Below are 24956 nucleotides of genomic sequence, written 5' to 3' on the forward strand. Positions count from 1 at the left end.
AGTATACATTGAAAAGAAGGGATTAATTAAAAAATATTATTCATGGCCTAGTGGGAATTCTTGGTTAAAAAAAATGCAGAAATTCCTGTGAAGTTTTCCCATTTTAAAACAAATTCTCACTAGATCATCCATCTTTATAGGACAAAGGGAACCCAGTGAAATACATTTTTATAATATATCCAACCTGTGGCTGAAGGCTGTTTTTGCTTTCTGAAGTGATCTTGGGAAAGTTACTTAGTCTTCATCTGTAAAGTGAGGATAACAGTAGCACTGCTTCACTAGACTAGTACAGCAAATGTTTTAATACAATGCAAAGCAAGCCTGGTACAAAGAAAGCCCTATGAGTTATCATTAAATAGTGATTTTTTTTTTCTTTTGGTAGGAGGTAGCAGGTGCAGGGATGACATGTAGTTCTCCAAATATTCTGGTAGAATTTGGTATTTAATATACATTAATTCCAATTTAAATTTGGAAGCATAGGTTTCTAGAGATCTTTCTAATCAGTGTATAATGTCACATTTCTGTATGTGTATGTGTGTGCATGTGTGTGTGTGTGTGTGTGTGTGTGTTCTCTTATAATATATTACTATGATTTTTTTTTTATAGCCTTTAATGATGTTGTTGCTAAAGTCCTTTAAAATAAATCTTAAAATGGACACAAATGTTTTGATCTATTAAAATGTAGGCCACAGGTTTGATAACATTAGCTGAAGGTGATATTTGGCCTCTACTGCTTCCGAAAAAAACTTCCCAAATTAATTCAGTAAATCCACAACACAATTAAACTTTGAATCACACAGTCCTCTGGTTCTCAGCTCACTGAGTTGGTTCCATAATCCATTGTTTTTCTTTTTACATAAAACATCTGAAAGCTCACTTACAGGGAAGTTTTGATGTAAATACCATATAGGAGGTAGTGGGAATGACTACCATATAAACATGCATTCTTATACTATTTGGCTTAGTGTTGTATTTAGATTTTTCACATTTAAATGAAGAGATGATTTTTAACTTAAAGACTTATGGGACTTCTTAGAAAAGATCAGAGATATATGAGCAAGAATTAAAGTCCTGGAATTACTTCTCTACAAACATCCACAGAAAAAAAAGTATACGAACAATGTAAACAAACAAACAAACAAATAAAACAAACAAAAAAAAGTCCTGGAATCTCTATTTGGTGTCAGCACCAACTGCCTCACCAAATCACCTTCAACAAAGTTATTTAACTTCTCTGAACACTAATTTTTTTTTGTCCCATGATAAAAAAATGAGGCAGAGAGCTACTCAAAACACCGGACATTTATCATCAGTTCTAGTTTTGTCATCAAATTTGGAAAATTTAGGCAAATCATTTTAATTTTTGATACTTCTTATTTGTAATTTTCCCATTAACAGCTAACATAAAGCTTTTCTTTGGTACATTTAGCACAGAAAGGCTATCACATCATTTACCACATTTTACAAATACATTGTACAGTTAACATGACCAAGAAGAGGATTTCAAAGGAAAAGGGCAAAGATAATCAATTCCAAAATTATATAATTTACAACTTAGAACACTCTAAGCAGATATTAAAAATTGAGATATGTACAGTAATTTTTACTTTTACTTTTGTTGGGGAGGATAAATACGGAAATACTAGTAAAATATGCCAGTAAAATATAAAAACAGTAAAATATTAAAAGGAACCATGACAAAAACACCTCGAACCAAAAAATGACACAAATGTCCTTGACTCATAATTTGAAATGAGATAGGAGAAGCAAAGTAGGCTGTATTGTAGATTCTGACTTCAAGCCAGGAGGTATACTTCTATTACAACTATTAATATGTTTTTCTTTTGTGAAAGGCTGCCCGGAATATGGGTAGTCAAGACTACAGAGTTTTCATAATTTAAATGATGGCTCAAATAAAAGGTATGCTTCTATAACATAAAGAGAATAAATTACTATGATAAAGCAAGGAAATAAAAGAACTACTAAGAATGAGGATATTAAGATAGACCTAACCTTGAATCCTCAAATTCTTGTTTACTTTATAAACATTAGCTGATGTCCAACTGTTGTAAGGTGTTATTTTTACTTAGCTACCAAGGGTTAAATGACTTGCTTAAGGCCTTATACTAAAATGGCAGGAGAATTTATAGTAAGAGCTGGTGGCACTGATTCTGATCCAAAGACCACAAGATCATGCTGATGTCCCATGAGAGCAGTAGTATAATTTTCTGTCAGCCAGCAGAGGTGCAGCTTGGAAAACTGCTTGAACCAAAGCTTGCTAAGGCCAATAGTACCACTGTATCAAATGAAAACAACAAGGTACAAAATTAGAACTGTCAATCAGACATAGAAAATTTTATCAACTCTTGATTTTCTCTCCATGTTTTCCATTGGCAACTCTAATTTTTTCCTCTTCTTGGCTTGTTTGCTTTTATCATCATGATCATGTAAAGAAACTTAAAATGAAGCCGGTTGTCATCTCTTTACGACTAAGTTTACTTTCAGGTGGCTTCTAAAAAACTACGTCAAAAATTTAAGATGGTCAAAACTAATGCTTATAATTTATAATAGGGGAAAACTGCATATACAAATGTCTACTAACAGAGAACTCACTAAATAAATTATGACATTTCATATGGAGGAATATGGTGCAGCCATTAGAAATTATGCTTAAAAATATTAATAATATTTAATACTACAAATTATTAAAGTATAAAGGTTATATAACATGATAAAAATTTATAAAACAAAAAAGTGAGAGTGCAAGTGTGTATGTAAATGTACAAAGAAAGTCTCCAAAGATAAAAAAGAACTGTATATAACTATTGTACTGTAGTTAGTAAATTTGCTTTTTGCCAGAGTAAGGGTTAGTAATTTTATTTTATTTTATTTTATTTTATTTTTTTTGAGACAGAGTCTCACTTTGTTGCCCAGGCTAGAGTGAGTACCGTGGCGTCAGCCTAGCTCACAGCAACCTCAAACTCCTGAGCTCAAGGGATCCTCCTGTCTCAGCCTCCCGAGTAGTTGGGACTACAGGCATGCACCACTATGCCCGGCTAATTTTTTTCTATATATATATTTTTAGCTGTCCATATAATTTCTTTCTATTTTTAGTAGAGATGGGGTCTCGCTCTTGCTCGGGCTGGTCTCGAACTCCTGAGCTCAAATGATCCGCCCACCTCGGCCTCCCAAAGTGCTAGGATTACAGGCGTGAGCCACCGCGCCCGGCCGAGGGTTAGTAATTTTAAAACTACATCATGAGTACTCTAGGATTGAGGATCTGAGTAAATATATTTTTATTAATAAGAGCTTGGTGTCTCACAGGTGGAAAAAGGAGTTATAAATTAAAAAAGAGAGAAAGACTAAAACCCTTTGGTGTTAGATTGAAATTGGAGGTATCAGAGTGATAAATATCGATATTTTTATACACATACACTCACGCACACAGATACACAAATAGAGATGTCTTTGTGTACATATTTATATTCTTGCTTTGTCCACTGAGAGGGCCAAGAAGCAAAGACACCCAAGTAGCAAGCACCCAGACTGTAGTCTCTAAAACCATTTTCTAATAAAAGGAACCAGGGATCTTTTTTAAAAGTGGCTAATTCCAGGTCTGGGGCAGGGAAAGTATAAGAGGCCAGAATGCAAGGGAATGTTCAAAAAACAGTGGGGGTATGTCAAAGGGATACAGTTACTAGTTTGAGAGGCTTTCAATGGTTGACTCTGGGAAAAGTTGGGAAGCAAAATAAATAATGAGAGAAACGCACTTTACCTAATAGAATATAACAAACATCCATGAATCTACACTTGTAGAAATAACTAAATCAAGTAAATAAAAGAGGGAGAAGGAAAAATTCTTCCTTATAGTACAAATTCTAGTAATGATGGAAACAGAAAATCACAATGGTAATAATTGTTCCTGGAAAATATTATTAATGGATGCTGAAAATAACATAGGAAAGTATGACAAGAAACAGGATATTTACATAATCTCAAAGTATCTCCCCACAAGGTACTTATTAATTACAAAAGAAAAAAAAGTTACTTTACAGCGAAGAAGGTTGGTAGACACCACCTCAAGTGTATAAAGTTAACATCGCCAATAATGCCACACATTTATGTCGTAAGCCTCCTAGTATGATACACTAAGAGGGCAAACCATCACTGCTGTGGTATTCTTGCCAAAACATGTAACTTGACTGTAATCATGCGGAAACATCAGGTAAATCCAAACTGTGAGACAACTCTACAAAATAAATGGCCAGTAGAACTCTTCAAAAGTGCCAAGAAAGACAAGGAGACTGAGGAGATATGACAACTAAATGAAATATGGGATCCTGAATTGGATCCTAAAACAGAGAAAGGTCATTAGTGGGATAAAAGTTGTATTGACAAAATTTGAATGAGGTCTGTAGATTACTTAATAGGATTGGATCAATACTGAGGTAAGATGTTAACATTAGGGGAAGCTGGGAAATAGGTATATGGATTTTACAAACTTTTGTAAGTTTGAAATTATTTCAAAGTTTGAACTAAAAAAATTTAAAAATTCACTGAAAAACAGAAAAAAGCCTAATACTCATGTTGGTGAATATGTAATTACTATGAATGACTTTAATGTTAGTATGTTGCTTTTCCAAATTATACACAATGAAGTATGCTACTTTTATAATTAAAGAGAAAACTATTTCTTTTTAGATGCAATTTATAAGGATAAAAAGTATTAAAAAAAATAAATATCCTCCCAAGAAACTGTATAAAAATATCTAATAGAAGGTAAGAGTACCTGAGTCCTTTTCCCTTGTATTAAATTTAGAAACAGACTCCTTTAGAAATTTCTTATTCATATTACTATACAGCTATGGGATCATTACTGAGTGCTGAAAAACAGTGAGTTGATCATATTATATACATGTAAAAATTATAATGCATTATCAACATTATTTTTAAGTACAAAAATTTAATTCTTCTCACAACTTCTTTCCAACCCTTTCTGACTCCAGAGTTCATTAACAAGTCAGTGTTTGAGAAGGAAAAAAAAGGTAGAGGAAGCACAAATGAGTATCCAGGGCCACAGCTAAAACTTTAGGACCTTTAACCTGAAGTTTGTGAAGTGTGACTAATAGGAAGTGGCAAATCATCCTCCTAGACAAGTAAACCATGTGTTAGTTACAAAAGGGTATCAAAAAAATTTATGTGTTTATGATAGCCTTACTTCCCTTCTAATTTCTGATAGCTTGAGCTTATTACTCTATTTTATAAAATGTCTATTTTTAAAAATAAAATTGTCATTTTTTAATAATAAACATGTTAGAAGCTCATTTTAAAACATTTAAATACTTTAGAAAAAGCATAAAAAAGAAGAAAGCATAAAAATCACCACAAATTCTGCTACCCAGAGATGAGGGGGTACTGTTACTCTTTTGATGGACACTATTCTAGAACTTCTCTCTAGGTATATGTTTACATTTATAGACATTATACATAGATAGAATTCATAAATGGAATTGTAATATTTTACAGTGCTCTATAACCTGAAAGATACTTAGGTTATTTCCAAACCTTTAATTGTGCAAGTAATGCCATAATGTACATACTTGTATACATATCTTCAGAGTCTAACTTACTCCACTCTTAAAAACATCTTATGTCTTTTGACAGTTTTAGGAATTGTTTTATATTACAGAAATATCCAAAAAAGGTATAATGTAGAAAACCAAAATTTCTCATAATCTCAATCCTTTAGGTGTTCTTTCCCCACCAAAACCTTTTCCTCTCACAATCATCTCCCAGTAAATGGCAGCTCCATCCTTCCTACTCTGGAGAAAAGCCTTGAAATCATCTTTGATTCTTCACTTTCTCTAAAAACCCTTGTCCAATCCATTAGCAGATTCTGTTAGTTCTCCTTAGAAAAAAAATATTCAGGATCCAACCAATTCTCATCAACCTCACCCATACTACCCTAGTCTAGCCACCATAATTTTTTGCCTAGCCCGACCTAGAACATTGAAGGTATGAAAAGTTCATTGATGTGGTTTCAGATTTCACATTGCAACTAGCCTTCAAAAAATACTCCTTGTTAAGTTTTGGTGTAGAATCAAAGAAGAATATCCTGAAAAGGCTATAAAAATACTCTTCTGTTCGGGCGTGGTGGCTCATGCTGGTAATCCTAGCACTCTGGGAGGACGAGGCAGGAGGACTGTTTGAGCTTAGGAGTTCGAGACCAGCCTGAGCAAGAGTGAGACCTGTCTCTACTAAAAATAGAAAAATTAGCTGGGCACTGTGGTGCATGCTTGTAGCCTTAGCTACTCGGGACGCTGAGGCAGAAAGATCGCTTAAGCCCAAGAGTTTGAGGTTGCAGTGAGCTATGATAATGCCACTGCACTCTAGCCCAGGCAACAGAGTAAGACTGCCTCAAAAAACCAAAAAAAATGACAACAAAAAAACCCAAACTCTTCCCTTTTAAAACTACATATGTGTTTTAGGCTGGGCTTTCTTCATATGCTTCAACTAAAATATCATATATTATTGCAGACATTTTGTGTTGATTGCAAGGAGAGATATATAAATCTAGCTGACTTCTATTAAGCTGGATATTAAAGATATTTGCAAAATGTTAAACAATGCCATACTTATCAGTAATTTTTTACTGTTTTGGAAAGTAGTTATTTTTCATGAAAAATCATATTATTTATGTTAACACGTGAGTCTATGTTATCTTTAAATGAAGTAATAAATATTTGAGAATTTCACAGTTTTAATTAATGTGAAAAATATGATAGATATAACTATATAACCACTAGTGAAACAATGTTCTAGTGGTTTCCCTCACAGAGTAAAATCCAAAATTCTTACCATGGTTTACAAACTCCCTACATGACCTGATCCACTTTCTCTACAGTCTCCACTCCCATCTCTCTGATCTCATATCTAGTCATATCTTTCCATCTTTTTTACAATGGCCTCTTTGATATCCCTTGAATATACCAAATAAGTGCCTACATAAGAGGGTTGGCACTTACTTTTCTTAGTGTTTGGAATACACCCCTCCAGAAACTCTACGGCTCTCTCTCTTCTTTAACTCTTTTTAAAATGTCACTTCATCAGGGAGATAGTCCCTGAATACCATATAAAGAATAGTACAAAACAGTACCTTCCATCTTTATCTTTATTTCCTTCACTGTGCTCTATTACTTTAAAAAATAGCAGTTATTACCACTTTGACTTATATTTTCAATTGTCAGTCTTCCCCATCTTAAGTGAAAGTCTACAACAGCAGGGACTTTTCTGTCTTGCTCATAACTATACGCTCAGTGCCTAGAAGAGTATCTGGTACATATAATAGTTTGCCTTCAATAAATTTTGGTTGAACAGGAGACTGAAACTATCATCTTATTGCATTTATATTTGCGTTTCCTTCGGAAATTCTTGATTTCATTCACAAGGTATTTCTCAACAATGCTACAATAAATTGTTAAATGCAAGAATATTTTATCCTAAAACAGGAAAAAAAGAACAGAAATGGAGGCAGAATATGTAGGTATTAGAAATGACTTTCATACCTGACATACTCGGAGAGCTTGGTCCAAGACGGTTTTGGTATCAGTGTCATAATCTGGGCAGGGCAGCATGGCTCGGCTGAGATGCGCCTGCAGCAGGAGATGTGCTTTGGTGTGAGGGCTGTCAAATGAATGAGGATTTGGTTCAATGGGAAGACACTTTGCCAGTTCACTATTCATATGATCTTCATTGTGTCTTACTGGCAAATCTGTATATTCTTCTGCGTCCTGAAAAAAAAAAAAAAAAAAAAAGCCACACATACACGTTAATCTGATAGATCAAAAGCATAATAATTAACGTACTTCTTAGATTTAACTACTGACATTTAAAACATGGCTTAGAAAAATCATAAAATAACCATATTCCTTAGATTTCGCTTTGTTCAATACTATCATTAATACACAAGCAAAAGCTAGTAGCATACGAAATAGCTGAAATTCATGAATTTTTTTTATATTTACAGTCAACAAAAATAATAGAGGACCTACTAGGCATCATATACTACGCATGACAGTGGGGCCACAACAGTGAACCAGAAACCGAGAGCCCAGGAGGAAAGATAGACAAACAAATTCTATAAAGTGTAACGAATGTTATAACACGGTAAGTACAGAGTGCTATAGGGACGTTCAGTTGGGGGATCTACTTATTTCAGAGGTTCAGGGAAAGCTTTGTGGAAAAAGTGATATTTAACTTAATATCTGGAGAATGAAAGAAAGAAATAAGACAGTGCTAAGGATAGGATTGGCAAGGTGAGAAAAGGCTGGAGAACAGGATCATTAACTTAAAATTTATTATTATCAATTAGATCACAATTATATTGTTCTGGAATAAATGTTATGTTTTGATTTTTTCACCTTGGGTTTTGTAGAGTTCAGTACTGAAAATCACCCTCCCATGATATCAGTCAATTAAGTATCAACTGTACCTACTAAACTGAACTAGACTGTTCCATTAAAAAATCAACTGATATTAGTGTTTGCTGTGAAAGAAAAATCTCATTTTTCCAAATATGTAGTTATTTGAGATTCAGCCCACTGCTGTTGATATGAAAGTCCTACATCAGCCATAACCTTAACTGGATATGTTAATATTCAAATAAGGACTACAACTGCCCCTCTCTAAAAAAAAAGATAAAACATATGAATCAGTGGTCTTCAAGATGCTAAACATAAGGCTATGAAAGATAGTGATCCTTGAGACACAGAAAACAAATTAGGTGAGCCCTGCTATCATCTCAGCTGACTTCATGGAGTGTTTCTATGCTGTGGTGCAGAGTAGGGGAATCCGGGTGGACCTGGAGGACTCCCTGTGTTGAGGAGATAAAGACGATAGTCCAGAGACATGAAGGTGGCTAAAGTTTGCATAACAGAGTACTAAAGGAGAGAGCTGTTCTAAAGAGCAAGAGAGAGAGTGAATGCCAGAGATCTGCAGTGGGTCCTCCTTGAATCTTCAGCAGGCTACTGAAGAGCGCATGCATGTGAGGAAAGCTGGGGCAAGAATCATTGAAAAGGATTACTGGGACTCTTGTCCAGCACTTAACGAGTGCCAGGAATAGTGCCTATTCCCACCATACAGACCAGAGAAACTCATAATTCACAGACCATAGGGTAAAGAAGGAAGGCACTGGGGAATAATTGGCTCTACAATGAATACTACTCTGGACCTGCCTAACAAATCATAAGAGCAATACTTAAAAGGATCAAAACTGCTTCCAGGTAAATCAACAAAGCTCAAGAAGATTTATAAGAATACAAAAATATATAGCATTCAAGAAGGTAAAATTCACAATCTATGGCCTCTAATTAGTGAGTACCGACAATGCCAAAAAAATCAGGAAGACAGGATCTGTAATGAGGAGAATATTCAATCACTATGAACTGACCTACAACTGACATAGATTTTAGAATTAGTAGACAAGGACGTTAAAATAGTTGTAGCTTATATGTTCAAAAAATTTTGAGACAACCACTCAATTCAAATTTCTAAAGATGAAAACTACAATGTCTGAGATAAAAAATACATTGAATTTTATTAACAAAAGAATACACATTGGCCGGGCGCAGTGGCTCACGCCTGTAATCCTAGCACTCTGGGAGGCCGAGGTGGGCGGATCGTTTGAGCTCAGGAGTTCGAGACCAGCCTGAGCAAGAGCGAGACCCCATCTCTACTAAAAATAGAAAGACATTATATGGACAGCTAAAAAATATATATAGAAAAAATTAGCCGGGCATGGTGGCGCATGCCTGTAGTCCCAGCTACTCGGGAGGCTGAGACAGGAGGATCGCCTGAGCTCAGGAGTTTGAGGTTGCTGTGAGCTAGGCTGACGCCATGGCACTCACTCTAGCCTGGGCAACAGAGTGAGACTCTGTCTCAAAAAAAAAAAAAAAAAAAAAAAAAATAGAAAAATAAAAATAGAAAGAAATTATATGGACAGCTAAAAATATATATAGAAAAAATTAGCCGGGCATGGTGGTGCATGCCTGTAGTCCCAGCTACTTGGGAGGCTGAGACAGGAGGATCCCTTGAGCTCAGGAGTTTGAGGTTGCTGTGAGCTAGGCTGATGCCACGGCACTCACTCTAGCCTGGGCAATAGAGAGAGACTCTGTCTCAAAAAAAAAAAAAAAAAAGAATACACATTGAAGTAGAAGAGATAAGTAAACTTAAAGACATCGACATAAACATTAAAATGAAACACAAAGATAAAAAACAATTCAAAAAAGTGAATGCAGCACAGCAAGCTGTGAGACTTCAAGTGGCCTAATGTACATTGGCAGAGGAAGAGCAGAAAAAAATTTGAAAAAATGACGGCTGGAAAATTTTCAATTTGGTCTATAGATTCAAGATGTTCAATGAACCCCAAGCAAAGAAAAATGAAGAAAACTCCACCATCATAACTCATTACAGTTAAACTGTTCAAAATCCCTGATAGCTAGCTGCAGCCTAGCTACTTGGGGGGCTCAGAGGGAGGATCATTTGAGCCCAAGAGTTTGAGACCAGCTTGGGCAATGATGCAAGACCCTCATTTCAAAAAAATAAAAAACCAAAAACCAAAACCCTGATCAAGAGAAAATATGAAAAGTGGCCAGAGGAAAAACCACATTATATACAGACAAACAAAGATAAGGATTACAGCAGATTTCTCATCAGAAACAATGCAATGAGGCAACAATGGAGCAGTATCTTTAATGTACTGAAACAAAACACTGTCAATCTAGAATGCTACATCCAGTAAAAAAAAAATCCTTCAAAAATGAAGAATTTTCAGACATAGAAAAGCTGAAGTAATTTGGTGGACCTGCTGAATGCTAAAGTCATTGTTTAGTGAGAAGACAAATCATATCAGACAAAAATATGGATCTACACAAAGAAATGGAAATGGTAATTACATGGATAAACATATAAGAATTTGTTTTTATTACTTTAGTATCATTGAATGACAAGTGATTGTTCAAACAAAAATAATAAGGAATGCATTATGGAGTATATAACATATGCAAAAGTAAAATATTGTTGTCATAACACAATAGCGTAACCCCTAGTAGGGGAGAAATAGAGGTGTAATATTGTGAGGTTCTCTTATGATACGTGAAGTGGTATAATATCATTTGAAGATAAACTGTGATAAGTTAAAATGTATACTATAATTCCTAAAGTAGTCACTAAAATATCAAAGCACAAGAGTTATAGGTAATAAGTCAACACAGAAGAAATAATCTAAAAGAAGGCAAAAATAAAAAAAAAAAGAATAAAGAACAGATGGGGCCTGTAAAGTATGTTTTCATACCATAATGAAATTAAATTAGAAATTAATAACAAAGATCTCTAGAAAACAAATGGCAAGATTATACACTTAACCCTAAGCATATCAACAATCACAGTCAGTGTAAATGGTCTTGAAGTCAAGACACTGTTTGCATAATAAAGCATGACAACACAACTACAGTCATCCCTCTGTACCCACGGGAGATTGGTTCCAGGACCCCTGTGAATACCAAATTCCATGGATGCTCAAGTCCCTTACATAAAATGTATATTATTTTCATATAACCTATGTAAGTCCTCCTGTATACTTTAAATAATTTCTAGGTTACTTATATCTAATATGATGTAAATGCTATGTAAATAGTTGTTATACTGTATTGTTTGGGGAATAATGACAAGAAAAAAACTGCTGTATATGTTCAGTACAAACACAACCACCCTTTTTTTCCCAAATATTTTTGATCTGCACTTGGTTGAAATCATAAATGCAGAACCCACAGATACAAAACGCTGATTGTATATGGTGTCTACATCAAACATACACTAATATGTTAATATACACATACACACATATATAGACAAATTTGTTTATATTTGGTCATTTCATAATGATAAAGGAGTCAATTAATCAGAAGGACACAATAATCTGAAATCTTTATGCCCCAAATAATACTGTTTCAGCATCCCTGATGACTTTAGTAGCATTTCACCTTTTGGGACTGTTTGATGTAAGAAATGCATGCTGACACATTAGCAGTTGATAATGTTTTGACTCTATGTGCCATCTTGGTTTTCTTTTTATACACCATTTTAGCTCTTTCCTTTTTTCTTTGAAGTCGTCTGCCAAAAAAGAGGGACCAGCTATATATGACAAGGCTACTACTTTTGGATTTCAGGTGAATCGGGACTGAAGCCCTGTCACCTGCTGACTGACCCATCTCAACGTGTCTAATCCAAATCTCCATCAGCAAGTCCACCTATCTTCCCAGCCTTGCCAATTGTTTTAAGAGAGACTTAACAGCAGATAGAGAACAAAATGGCTCAGAAATCTAAAATGTGATATTTTCCTTCACGGAAATTAAGACCATATTTGGGGGAACAATTTATATAGTGAATAATTATTTTAAGTGTAGGATAGAGTACTGTTATTTAGAGAAGAGCACTGAAGAAAACTGGCTGTATTCGAAAGTTTCCTATAAGAGATAGCATTTTTTCCTAAGCTTAGAACAATTTGTAGAAGAGGAGAGGAATTCCTTGCATACCAGACCAAAAAAAAAAAAAAAAATAGTGTGAGGAGATCCATAAAAACAGATAAAGAGGGCCTAAGGTTTAAGCTTCAGGGATGAGAAGAATGACGATGCTATTAATAGCAGAGAAGTCGGGAACACTCAGTGAGCAGGAGCTTTCCGTCAAGCATGCAAAGCACACTTAAAGAGAGGGCAATAATCCAGATCCTTGGGTGGAGGTGGTGGAGGGAGAAGAAATCAGCTTTAAATCTGTTTCACTGTCTAAAAATTTATTCATATTTTATATTTCTTTCTACTGTTCATAAAATACACCTCTTCCTGATATTTTACAAGAAAACTAAACAGCTATTTTAATACTGTAAGTTGAGTTGGTTCTCCAGGTTTTAAATAGTAGGAAACAAGATGGGACTTAAAAATTTTATGAAAAGGTCAATTAAAATAAAAAAAATAGAAAGTAAGAATTTGACTGAAAACATGAATTAATTATATTTATCTAAGTAATCCACTTCCCTCAGTATGATCTTTTTTTTTTTTTATTATTTCAGCTCATTATGGGGGTACAAAAGTTCAGGTTATATATATTGCCCATGCTCCCCCATCCCCCCGAGTCTGAGCTTCAAGCATGCCCATTCCCTAGACAGTGCACATCGCACTTATCATGTAGGTATGCACCCATCCCCTCCCCCCACCCCATCCCCCCCCCAGTCAGAACTTCAAGCGTGTCCATTCCCCAGGCAGTGCGCCCCTCAGTATGATCTTATTCAAATTTAATTCTATACACTATATACTCCCTTTCCCCTCACAGAGAAGGAGGGAGGGAGAAAGGGGCATGGAGAGGGGGAGGGGAAGGGAGGGGGAGGAAAGAGAAGGAGATGGAAAGGGGTAAGAGAGGGGGAGGGGAAGAGAGAGGGAGAAAGAGAGAGAGAGAGAGAGAAAATGAATATTACTGAAAGTGTGAATATTTTTCTGAGATGAGTATGATTCTAATATTCAAAAAGATGTACATTTTATTTTTCATAAAGCATGACTTGTAAATGTAAGCAAATGACTTCATTTAGTGCTAAAAAAGCAATGATTTGCTCCAATGCTGGAAGAAAAACTAGTGGTGTTGAACTCACTGAGAAGCAGGATATCTGAACATGGCAGACTACATACAATCATGCTTATTGTATCTGTGGGGTTATTCTCAGGTAACTTTGATCATAGGTGCTTTTTGTTATATTTCCTTAACTTTAGAATCTCAACTCCATATAAGATGTGACTCCACTGTCTCCAAATCATGCCAATTCTGCTTGAATTATCCGATTTATTGCTTTAATCCCCTTCTTCACTAGGATTGTGAATTTGCTTGCTGCCAGCAGTATCAGTATCAAATGGGTCTGCTAACAGCTGAGTATAATTTAGGTTGGAGAAAGTGCTTTGTGGTAGAGGCATCATTCTAAGTTTAATAAGGGGACTATCAGACCTTTAATGTAGGTTACCCAAAGACAGTAACCTTCCTAAAAAATTCAACTCCGTGATGCCTCTTCTAAAGGTATGAAGCAATCTTTCTGAACTAAAGGTTCCTTAATTTCTTTGCAAAACACCGTAATAAAAATTAAAAGTATTTTAATAATTGCAAGGTCTTAGTAATGTCTTTGTGTGCTGAGTAATTTGTTTATTAAATATTGATTCAGCATATATTATTGATGGGTATACACAATGGTGAACAAAAAGTGACATGACCTCCTGGCCTTATGAAGCTCTGTAGTCTAGTGGGGGAGCCAGACCGTAATCAAAATTAACCACAAATAAATATAAAATGGCAGCTGGATAAGTACAATGAGGGAGAGGTACACATACTAACAGTGGGTCACAAAGGTATATTTGAAGAAGCTATGACTGAGCTGAAAGACAGTGAAAATAATTTTGTTAAAAGATAAAGAGGGAAAGGGAGCAAGGTTAAGGTTCAAATTTGAATTGAAAAGGGAAGACTGACTCTTAGGGGAGAACATTCCTAAGAAAGCTTAATATTATTTTTCAAATATAAGTTATTAATATATCTATACAAATAATTGATAGTGATACATAATCCAAAAGTGCCTACTTTGATTTTATTATTAAATATATGCTTTTGGTAAGAAAGGCCTTTTTCATGATCAGATTTGACAGAGACAACACTTTTGAGATCTTCAATGGAGTTGACATTTGGTTTATAAATGTTTATAAAATATCAAATCAGTGTTAGTTCTGAAGCTAAAAATTATGTATAATTAACAGGTCTCATCAAAAGCTATTACTTCCTTTGAGGATTCTTCCTTCTCTGCTTCCAGTGTTTGAATTAAAGGGAATCCAGAGAATGTGACAGTAAGTAATTTATCTCCTTAGAGATGTTATAGATCCCTAGGGTGGGTATGGTGTGATACGAGGTGGTAGAGACAAGGCGGGATCTGGGAATTGATACAACAGGTGGATCTTCAGCTCCGCCATTTACAAGCTATGTGACCTTCTGAGAGTAATTGTACTACCCGGAGTCCCAAATTCCTTGTCTTAAATACGGTTTTGGTGTGAGGATTCAATGTGATAGTGTTTATAAAACAGCTAAACATGGTAAGACTTGCTGTAAACGTTAGACAACATTATTATAATAATAATACCCACATCTGATACCACATAGGATGTTAACTGAGCTTAAGATTCAATTATTTGAGTTTTGTTCTACAGTTTTCAGATGCAAATCTTTGTTTTTAATTATGTGAGGATCTTTCAATATCTAAAATAAAATTTAATTAACCTATTTTAAAAAAATACCATGATTTTTAGAACATTATTCAAGGAAACAAGGATTTTTTAAAACTTACGCTTTACTAGCAGCTATATATTCATTTTATTCAAACTACACAATTTTTATGTAATTGTATCACTGAAAATAGTATTGATTCTTTGAAAGACAATGTGCTCATAATATAAGAGACAGTCAAATTAAAGGTAAAATATTCAAGAATTGTATCCTCTTGAACTGCAGATTTGATACTATGAGCTTTAGTCTTCAATCTCCAATTAGATTTCTTTTAAATCCATATTAATTAAAGGTTCCCAAAAGTACAACAGTGTATGATAAGGAAATACGTTCTTTTCAGTATACCCCACTGGAACTAATTCAAAATACTGGAAAGACAGGGAAAAAGAATCATTTACACTATATAGGTGATGCAACTTTCCTGAAGGAAAAGTAGTGTGGGTAGTTATATTACTCTGAAATCCTATAGTGTTTTCTAATTAAAACTCAAGTGCTATGAACCACAAAAATAGAACAGAAAATATGGTTTATTTCAGATCAACTAGAATGAATAAAAAATATTATCAGTGGTTGTTTTTTGTTTTTTTTGGTGGTGGTGGTGGTGGTGGTTTGATTATGGACTCGAGAAGTAGATTTAAAACGAAGACTGACTGAAGACAACTGCTATTTAATCCTCAATTGCTCTGCCAGACCCTCCTGTGAAAACCATGGTCATTTATTCTTGGAATTCCAATTCACAGTTTTTCTAAGCTCTTTAGAATGTGACATGCTTGCTTCACCACTTTACTTAGCTCTTATGTCTCTCAAGTATTTTATTCTGGATGTTTCGGAATACGTACAAAGGAGATTTTTTACTTAGTTCAGATGATCAGAAAAGCAGCAATCCCAGGATCAGCAAAGAGTGCTAATAAAATAATCAAAAACTCTGGTTAAAAACAAACAGGCAAGCAAAAACCCTTTCTAGCCACTTCTTCTTTGGTAGGACACTCTATTTACCTCCAAATTACTCCTCTAATTTTAAACAACTTGTCCAGTTAATTTCCTGTGTGTGATCACTGACTATAAGTGAGGTTCATTTTCTTATCTACATCATGTAGGTAATTAAAGGAAATTGAAAGTGGGTAGTGAAGCTTTTATGCAACTGGGATTGAAGCTGAATGGAGGGCAAAGAGGTCAGTGGAGTCCATTATATTTTTATGTGAGGGGCTGGTTTGTCTGCCCTATCCTTGTTTATTTAGTGTAGGCTGGCCAGACTACTAACTGCAAATCGGTGTCTTTGATTTGCCCAGCTGTCCTTGAATAAAGACATCTTCCCCTGCAAATGTTAAATGACAGTGATTGACAACCTATGATGAACTCTGCTTGTAACCCCCTGCTACTGTTTTTAGATTGCAAAATAAAAACAGAATAAGGAAACATCTTTCATAATCACATCAAATGATCCCTGCTGTTCACTCAATACTTTTCACTTTGTTTTCCTTTTCATTATAAACCTCAATCTGTTCTACAAATGCCATAAACTCAGCTACTCCACATAAACTAAAAAAATAAAAAAAATGTATTTATGCTATTACATTTTGCTTGCATGTTTATACTGACTTTTAGTTTATTAGGGATATACATTCTTACACAATGGTTTATTCACACCATCATGTCCCATAACTTGCTTGTTCTCCTAAGACCCATCTGGCAAATCTATACTGTTGACATATGTCTTTTAGCAATTAGCTGGCACTTGGCTTTAGTTTGGGCTCCAGTAGTTTTATTTGACATGTAAGTCTTACATATACTTGTGAATACCTTAAATACATTGACTGTACAACTTTTCTTTTTAGATTTGCTGTAATAAGAAATTAATGATTAAATACTTATAATCTACTTTGACCTTTTTTTTACTGAAAGTATGTGAACAAATGTTGTTTCAGTGTGTGTGTGTTTATCCATACATATATCTATGTATCTCTATATATCTATATATCTTTTCCTTTTTCTTGCAGGTGCAGTAACTTTTAAGGGTCTGCTTTACCTGAGCAGATTACCGTTAGGAGAGGAAAGACAAAACCAGATTGGGTTGGCATGCTTGGTCACATACAAATGTTATGTAACACTAAACTAGTACTTCTATATCCCTGCACATATCACTGCCTACATCGAACTCACTAAATAGCAGATAAGAGGGCACTTGTACGGTGGGGATGGCAGCGGCTCAATGTGAGAGACCAAAGAAGCTTTATGCTATAACTTAATCTCTATCATGGGAAAAGTAAAACTTATAAAGTTAATGAGTTCTAGACCTTAAGTAGCACTTGATTAATTTGTAACATTCTGAGGCGTTAAAACAAACCAAAATTAGTTTCTCACATTCCAGTGCTGTCTTTTGGCCACTGAAGCTTTAGAAAAAGCATTTCAGTAAATTTCCCTAACAGGAGCCCTGTTTAATTTCTGTGCCATTCTGAAGTATTGAGTGTTATGTATTTTATAATAACACTTGAAAAATAATCTGTCATTTACCAAGCTAGGTCCAGATATATCAAGGGATAAAAAATATGTCTCATATTTTTATCTTTATTACTTCACATTGACTTTTATTTGATCATTAATCTATTAAAAACTGTAATATAACTTTTTCTGTTATCAAATATATATAATTAGTATTATTTCTAACACTTATGATCTGTACTTTTATTTATCAACTCAAACTGAATAAATCACATACCATCATATCAAACAAAATAAACCTAAAATAAAAGACTGTTATAAAGTGTAAGGTATACATGGAATGAAATTAACATTCCAGGTTAGACAAAAAAGTAAAAAAGGAACCCTAGGTTAGAAAACATTTATTGGAAAATGATAAAACTATGATCTAGTTAATTAGACAATAAATTGTTTTTTCCCAGTTGCACACAATTTATTTCACTATAATAAAATATCAAAATAATTTTACTATATGCAGATGGAAAAAATGTACATGTTGACAGATATAATTTTAATTTCCTATAAAATCTATGTGTGTTCCTTTCAAGGCTTATGTGAGTAAATGTGTCTTATTTGTTTCAATGCTTTAAACTTATGGACATATGTTTGGCTTTCAACCAATTAGGGCAAGTGCAGAATCATTTGCCAAAAATAAATATGAACAAGAAATAATACTTTAGTCTTTCCATTGTAAGAAGGACCACCTGGTTGACAGCTGGATTTTAAGGGATCTTACAATAGTGGGTACCAGCAGGTCTGTTGTACTTAAAATAATTTCAGTGGTAAGAATTCCATCAGGAACTTCTATTTCCCAGGATTTATAGCTAAGTCCTTAAAAAATTGCTCTTTGATGAAACTTGAAAAAAATTCCTCAGTTTTCAAAGATATAATGAAAATGCCTTATAACTTAACAATGTTTAGATATTTTTCCTTTAAGATATAAAAATATCAAGGCAATCAGGTTTGAGTTCTAAAAGTGGATACTGAGATTAACCAAAATATATAGTAATTGTGTAAGATTCAATGTCATACTCTATAATCTATCTTTAAAAGCTAAACAAACTTTTTTCTTATCACCTTGCTTCTGCCTTTAAAACTTCACATATTTATTACAGGTGACTTTCTTTATAATTGCATTTCTGTAGGCTATGAGAATATGTCAAACATAAAACAAACAAAACATTAAAACAAAAACTCAAAGTGGAAAAGATTAAGGCATACCATTAAAACACTTCTAATATTTACTGAATATTCTTGTTCTAGGAGTTAAAAAATATATATACAAAAAGTTAAATAAATCTAAAAGTGAAATATCAAAACAGGCCAATATATAAGAAATATCACAAGATAATATTAAGAACAATTGCCAAATGAATTAACCAAACACTGGTGCTATTAATTTAGAAAAGGTAATAATCGCTGAGGCTGAATTAAGGAATATTTTAAGAGGGAGTCAAGCCAAGGTGGATGGATGGAATGTCAGACACATTGTCCAGATGGGAATCATAAGCAAAGATGTGAAGCTGAATATATACACATAATGTTTAAAGGTGAGAATAAGAAGGTTAATCAGGAGAAAGGGGAGGAAGTAATTTGTAAGAGTTTAATGGAAGGTACAGGTAAAAAAGTAAGAGTGTAGAGAGCCTTGAAAGCCAGGTTAAGAAAATAATGCTTTATTATGTACATAATTTAAGATTGTGAAGGGGAGAAATCATGCAAATGGTATTTTAAGACAGATTAGTTGGCAGGGGTGAGTTGGGTGGATTAAAGAGGAGAGAGAAATTGAAGTTCTCACTCAGGAGACGGTTTAGCACAATTGTTTAGGAATGGTGTGATAAGAACCCACGCAGAAGTATTCTGAATAGACATTCTGAGTTTGATTCACAGAGAAACAAAGAAGTGGGAATGTCTAATGAGCAAGCAGAAATGTGGAACTATATAGTTCACAAGAGAGGTCAGGACAAGTGACTATGCTATGTGATCTACATTTAAAGGCAATATTTTAGACTATAATAATTGTGGTATGACCTGGGAAAAGCAGATAACCAAGAAACAGGGTTTGTATTAACAGAACTAGAGGTAGGCACAGGAAAGGGAGCCAACAACAAAGCATAAGAAATCGAACTGTATATGATATGAGAGTACATTTTTAAGGACAAAGAGAGTATCAAGAAGTATCCAATGTCAAATACTATAAAAAGATCAGAGAATGAGCATTAAGAAAAGACTATAGCACTGGTAATTAGGGGAACATTAATTACTCTCTGAAAATATTGGACATTTGTAATCCAGGATACAGTTAAGAATGAACGGATGGAAAAAAAAATAAAAACAGTGGATTGAAATCTCATTTTAAAAAAAATTTTGGCAGTGAATGGGAAAAATGAAATAAGATAGTAATTTGAGGCGGATGGTAAAATCAAATAAAGAGATTTCTTCTTCCCAAATTAGAGGTGGGTTATACATGTTTGAAAGTGCATTTTTAAAAAAAATATATTATTTTGTTTATTCTTTAGTTGATGGACATTTGGGTTGTTTCCACTTTTTGGCTAATATGAATAAATCTGCTATGAACATTTGTGTACAAGTCTTTATTTGAACACATTTCAATCCCTCTGAATATACACCTAGCTGTGAAAGTGGTGTGTCATATAACTCTGCTTAACATTTTGAGGAACAGCCACACTATTTTCCAAAGTGGCTGCACTATTTACATTCCCACCAGCAACGAATGAGGCTTCCAATTTCTTCACATCCTCATCAACACTTGGTATTGTCTGTCTTTTTATTATTATCCCAGTGGATGAGAATGGCATCTCATTGTGCTTTTGATTTGCATTTCCCTAATTATTAATAATGTTGAACATTTTTTATGTGCTTATTGGCCATTTGTAAATCTTCTTTGGAGAAATGTTATTCAGATTTTTTGCCCATTTTTAAATTATTTATCTTGATTATGGAGATATAAAAGTTTTTTTTTATATATTCTGGAGACAAGTTCTTTATCAGATACATGATTTACAAACATTTTTTTCCATTCTCTGGGTTATATTTTCACTTTCTTAATGGTATTATTTGCAGCAAAAGAGCTTTTAATTTTTATGAAGTCCAATGTATCTATTTTTATTTTTGTTGCTTGTGCTTTTGGTGTTGTAACCAAAAAGCTACTGCCTAACCCAAAGTGATGAGAATTTACACCTATGTTTCCTTCTGTGAATACTTCTAAGACTATTATAGCTCGAGCTTTTACATTTAGGTCTATGGACGATTTAGAGTTAATTTTTGTGTACAGTGTGAGAAAGGGCTCTAACTTTATGCTTTTGTATGTATATATCCAAGTTATCTTGGTAGTTATTTGTTGAAAAGAACTGTTTTATTGTCTTAGCACACTTGTCTAAAATCAATTGACTATGGCTCTGGAGTTTATTTCTGGATTGTCAATCTATTTCAATGATCTATATATCTATCCTTTTTTATTGATAAATAATAATTGTACACATTCATGGAGTACATGTTGTATTTTGATACAAGCGTATAACATATAATGATCAAATCAGGGTAACTGGGACATGATTCACCTGAAACATTTATCATTGCTTTATATTGGGAGCATTTGAAAACTTCTAGCTATTCTGAAACATAATAAATTATTTTAACTATAGTTGCCCTATTGCACTATTGAACACTAGAACTTTTTCCTTCTATTTAACAGAATTACCCCTTCACCAACACCTCTTCATTACCCCTTCGCAGCACCCTTACCAATCTCTAGTAGCCACTATTCTATTCACTACCTCCTACCTCTGTGGAAAAGAATCTGGAGATACCTCAAAGAGCTGGGAGTGGAAATACCATTTGATCCAGCAATAGCACTGTTGGGCACCTACCCAAAAGAGCAAAAGACATTCTATAATAAAGACATCTGTACCCGAATGTTTATGGCAGCACAATTCACTATTGCAAGGACGTGGAAACAACCCAAGTGCCTGACAATTCATGAGTGGATTACTAAAATGTGGTATATGTATACAATGGAATATTACTCAATTATAAGAAACGACAGTGATCTAGCACCTCTTATATTTTCCTGGATTGAGCTATATACCTATCCTTATGTAACTATCACATTGTTTTGATTACTGTAGCTTTGTAGTAAGCTTTGAAATCAGGAAGTGTGAGTCCTCCAAATGTGCTCTTTTTTCCAAGATTGTTTTAGCTTATTCTGGGTCCCTTGTATGAATTTTAGTATCACCATCTCAATTTCTGCAAAGTCTTATTTTACAGGAATTTTGTTAAGTCTATAGATGAATATGAGAAGTATTGCTGTCTTAACAATATTAAGTCTTCTGAACCATGGACATGGAGGATCTTTCCATTTGTTTAGATCTTTTTAAATTTCTTTCAACAATGTTTTATAGTTTGCAGTGTCCAAGTACTATATACTTCTTTGATTAAATTTATTCCTAAGTATTTTATTCTTTTTGATCCTACTATAAATGGAATTGTTTTCTTAATTTTATTTCAGACTGTTCATCACTAGTGTATTGTAATACGACTGCTTTTTCTATATTGATCTTGTAGCTTGAACCTTGAACCTTGCTAAACTTGTTTATTAATTCTAATATTTTAGGGATTCTTTAGGATTTTCTTTACACAAGATCACACCATTGGCAAAAGGAAATAGTTTATTTCTTTCTGTCCAGTTTGGATGGCTCTGTTTTCTTCCATAGTTGTCCTATCTAGAACCTCCAATACACTATTGAATAGAAATAAGAATAGACATCCTTGTCTTGTTTTTTATCTTAGAGGGAGAGCTTCCAGTCTTTCACCATTTAGCATGACGTTAGCTGTGGATTTTTCATACCTTTGGTCAGGCTGCAGAAGTTCCCTTCTATTTCTACTTTGTTAAGTGTTTTAAATTTTAATCATGTAAGGATGTTGAGTTTTGTCAAATGTTTTTTCTGTATCTATTGAGTAATTCTGCAGTTTTTGTCCTTTATTCTATTAGTATGTTAATTACATCAATTGCTTTTCAAATGTTGAATCAACCTTGCATACCTGAGGTAGATCTCACTTGATCCAGGTGTACAATCCTTTAACTATTCTGCTGGATTTGGTTTGCTAGTATTTTGTTGAGGATTTTTGCATGTATATTCATAAAGGACATTAATTTGTAGCTTTCTTGTGAAAAATCTTATCTGGTTTTAGTGTCAGAGTAATACCAGCCTCATAAAATAAGTTGGGAAGTGTTCTCTCTCTTATATTTTTAACAGAATTTTTATAGAATTGGCATTAATTCTCAGGCTGCTTGGTAGAATTTAAAAATAAAGACATGTGGGCCTGAGCTTTTTTTAGTGGAAAGTTTTAAATTACTAATTTGATCTCTTTACTTGCTATAGGTAAATTCAGATATTCTACTCCTTGAGTCAGTTTTGGTAGTTTGTGTCTTTTTAGGAATTTGTCCATTTCATCTAAATTATATAATGTTTTTGGCATAAAATTGTTTATAAAATTCCCTTACAATCCTTTTCACTCCTGTAATGTTGGTAGTGATGTCCTTTGTTTTATTACTGATTTCAGTAAGTCGAACGTTTTCTCTTTTTTTCTTGATTAGTTTAGCAAAAGGTTTGTCAATTTTATTGATCTCCAAAAACCAACTTCTGGTTCCTGCTAAAGATTGCATGTTTGTGTCCCTCCAAATTCATATGTTGAAATCCTAATCCTCAAAGTGATATATTTGGATGTGGAGCCTTTGTCAGGTGATTAGGTCATGAGGGTGAAGCCCCCATGGATGAAATTAGTGCCTTTATAAAACAGATCAAAGAGAGATCTCTTGCCCTTTCTGTCATGGGAGGACACAGAGAGAGGATGGCCATGTATATACCAGGAAGCAGGATCTCACCAGACTCTGAATCTGCTGGTGTCTGGATCTTAAATTTCTTGATCTCCAGAGTGTGGGATATAAATATCTGCTGTCTATAAACCTCCCAGTCTATGGTATTTTGTTATAGCAGATTCAGCAGACTAACAGTTTTGTTGACTTTCTCTACTGTCTTTATATTATCTTTTTCATTTTTCAACCCTAATCTTTATTACATGCTTCCTTCTGGCTGCTCTTCTTTTTCCAGCTTCTTAAGGTGGAAGGTTAGGTTACTGATTTGAAAAAGCTCTTTAATATAGGTATTTAAAGTTACATATTTCCCTTTGAGCACTGCTTTAGTTGCATCTCATAAACATTGGTATGCTGTGCTTTCATTTTCATTCATTTGAAAGTATTTTCTAATTTCTGTTGTGATTTCTACTTTGACCTACTAATTGTTTGAAAGTGTATTGTTTAATTTCCACATTTATAAATTTACAAAATTTCCTCTTTCAAATTTTCCTTTTGATTTATAATTTAATTCCATTTTGGCTGGAGAACATACTTTCTATGATTTCAATTGTTTTAACTTTATTGAGGCTTGTTTTATGGCCCAGCATATGTTCTATGCTGGAGAATGTTCCAAATGCACCACAGAAGAATCTGTGTTCTACTATTGTTGGGTGGAAGGTTCTAGGGAGGTCTAATTGATTTACAGTGTTGAGTCTTCTATAATATTGTTAATCTTTTACCTATTTGTTCTATCCATTACGAAAGTGCAGTTTTAAAGTCTAACTTTTACCATTGAATTCTTTATTTCTTCCTTCAATTCTGTCAGTTTTTGTTGCATGCATTTGGGACTTTGGTTTTAGATATGAATATGTTTATAATTGCTATATCTTTCTGATGAATCAACCCTTTTATTGTTATAAAGTGTTCCCCTTTGTCTCTATTAAAATTAGAAATATATTGTTTTTTGTCTAAAGTTTATTTTGTCTGACATTAGTATTGCTACTGACATTAGTACAGTCCATCTATTTTATGGTTGCTGTTTGCATGGTGTATCTGTTCCCAACCTTTCGCTTTTAACCTAGTTGTATCTTTGAATGTAAAGTGTATATCCTACAGATGGGATTTGGTTGGGTCTTACTATTTTCTCCAGTTTGACAATCTCTGCCTTTTGATTGTATTGTTTAATTTATGCAAATTTAATGTATTACTGACATGGCTGGATTACATCTGCCATCTTTCTTTTTGTTATGTC

At 33.9% G+C, this 24956-nt stretch overlaps 1 protein-coding gene across 2 annotated transcripts in view; it reads right to left on the minus strand.

The window, feature by feature from the left end:
• Positions 1–24956, minus strand: part of ASCC3 (activating signal cointegrator 1 complex subunit 3) — a 315263-nt gene that overhangs the window by 21194 nt on the left and 269113 nt on the right. For both annotated transcript variants that reach the window (XM_069488077.1, XM_069488076.1), the window contains one exon: positions 7566–7790. In XM_069488077.1, the coding sequence (XP_069344178.1) occupies positions 7566–7790 (225 nt within the window). The remainder of the gene's footprint in view (positions 1–7565; positions 7791–24956) is intronic.

This window comes from Eulemur rufifrons, chromosome 15, assembly GCF_041146395.1.
Source record: "Eulemur rufifrons isolate Redbay chromosome 15, OSU_ERuf_1, whole genome shotgun sequence".
NCBI lineage: Eukaryota > Metazoa > Chordata > Mammalia > Primates > Lemuridae > Eulemur > Eulemur rufifrons.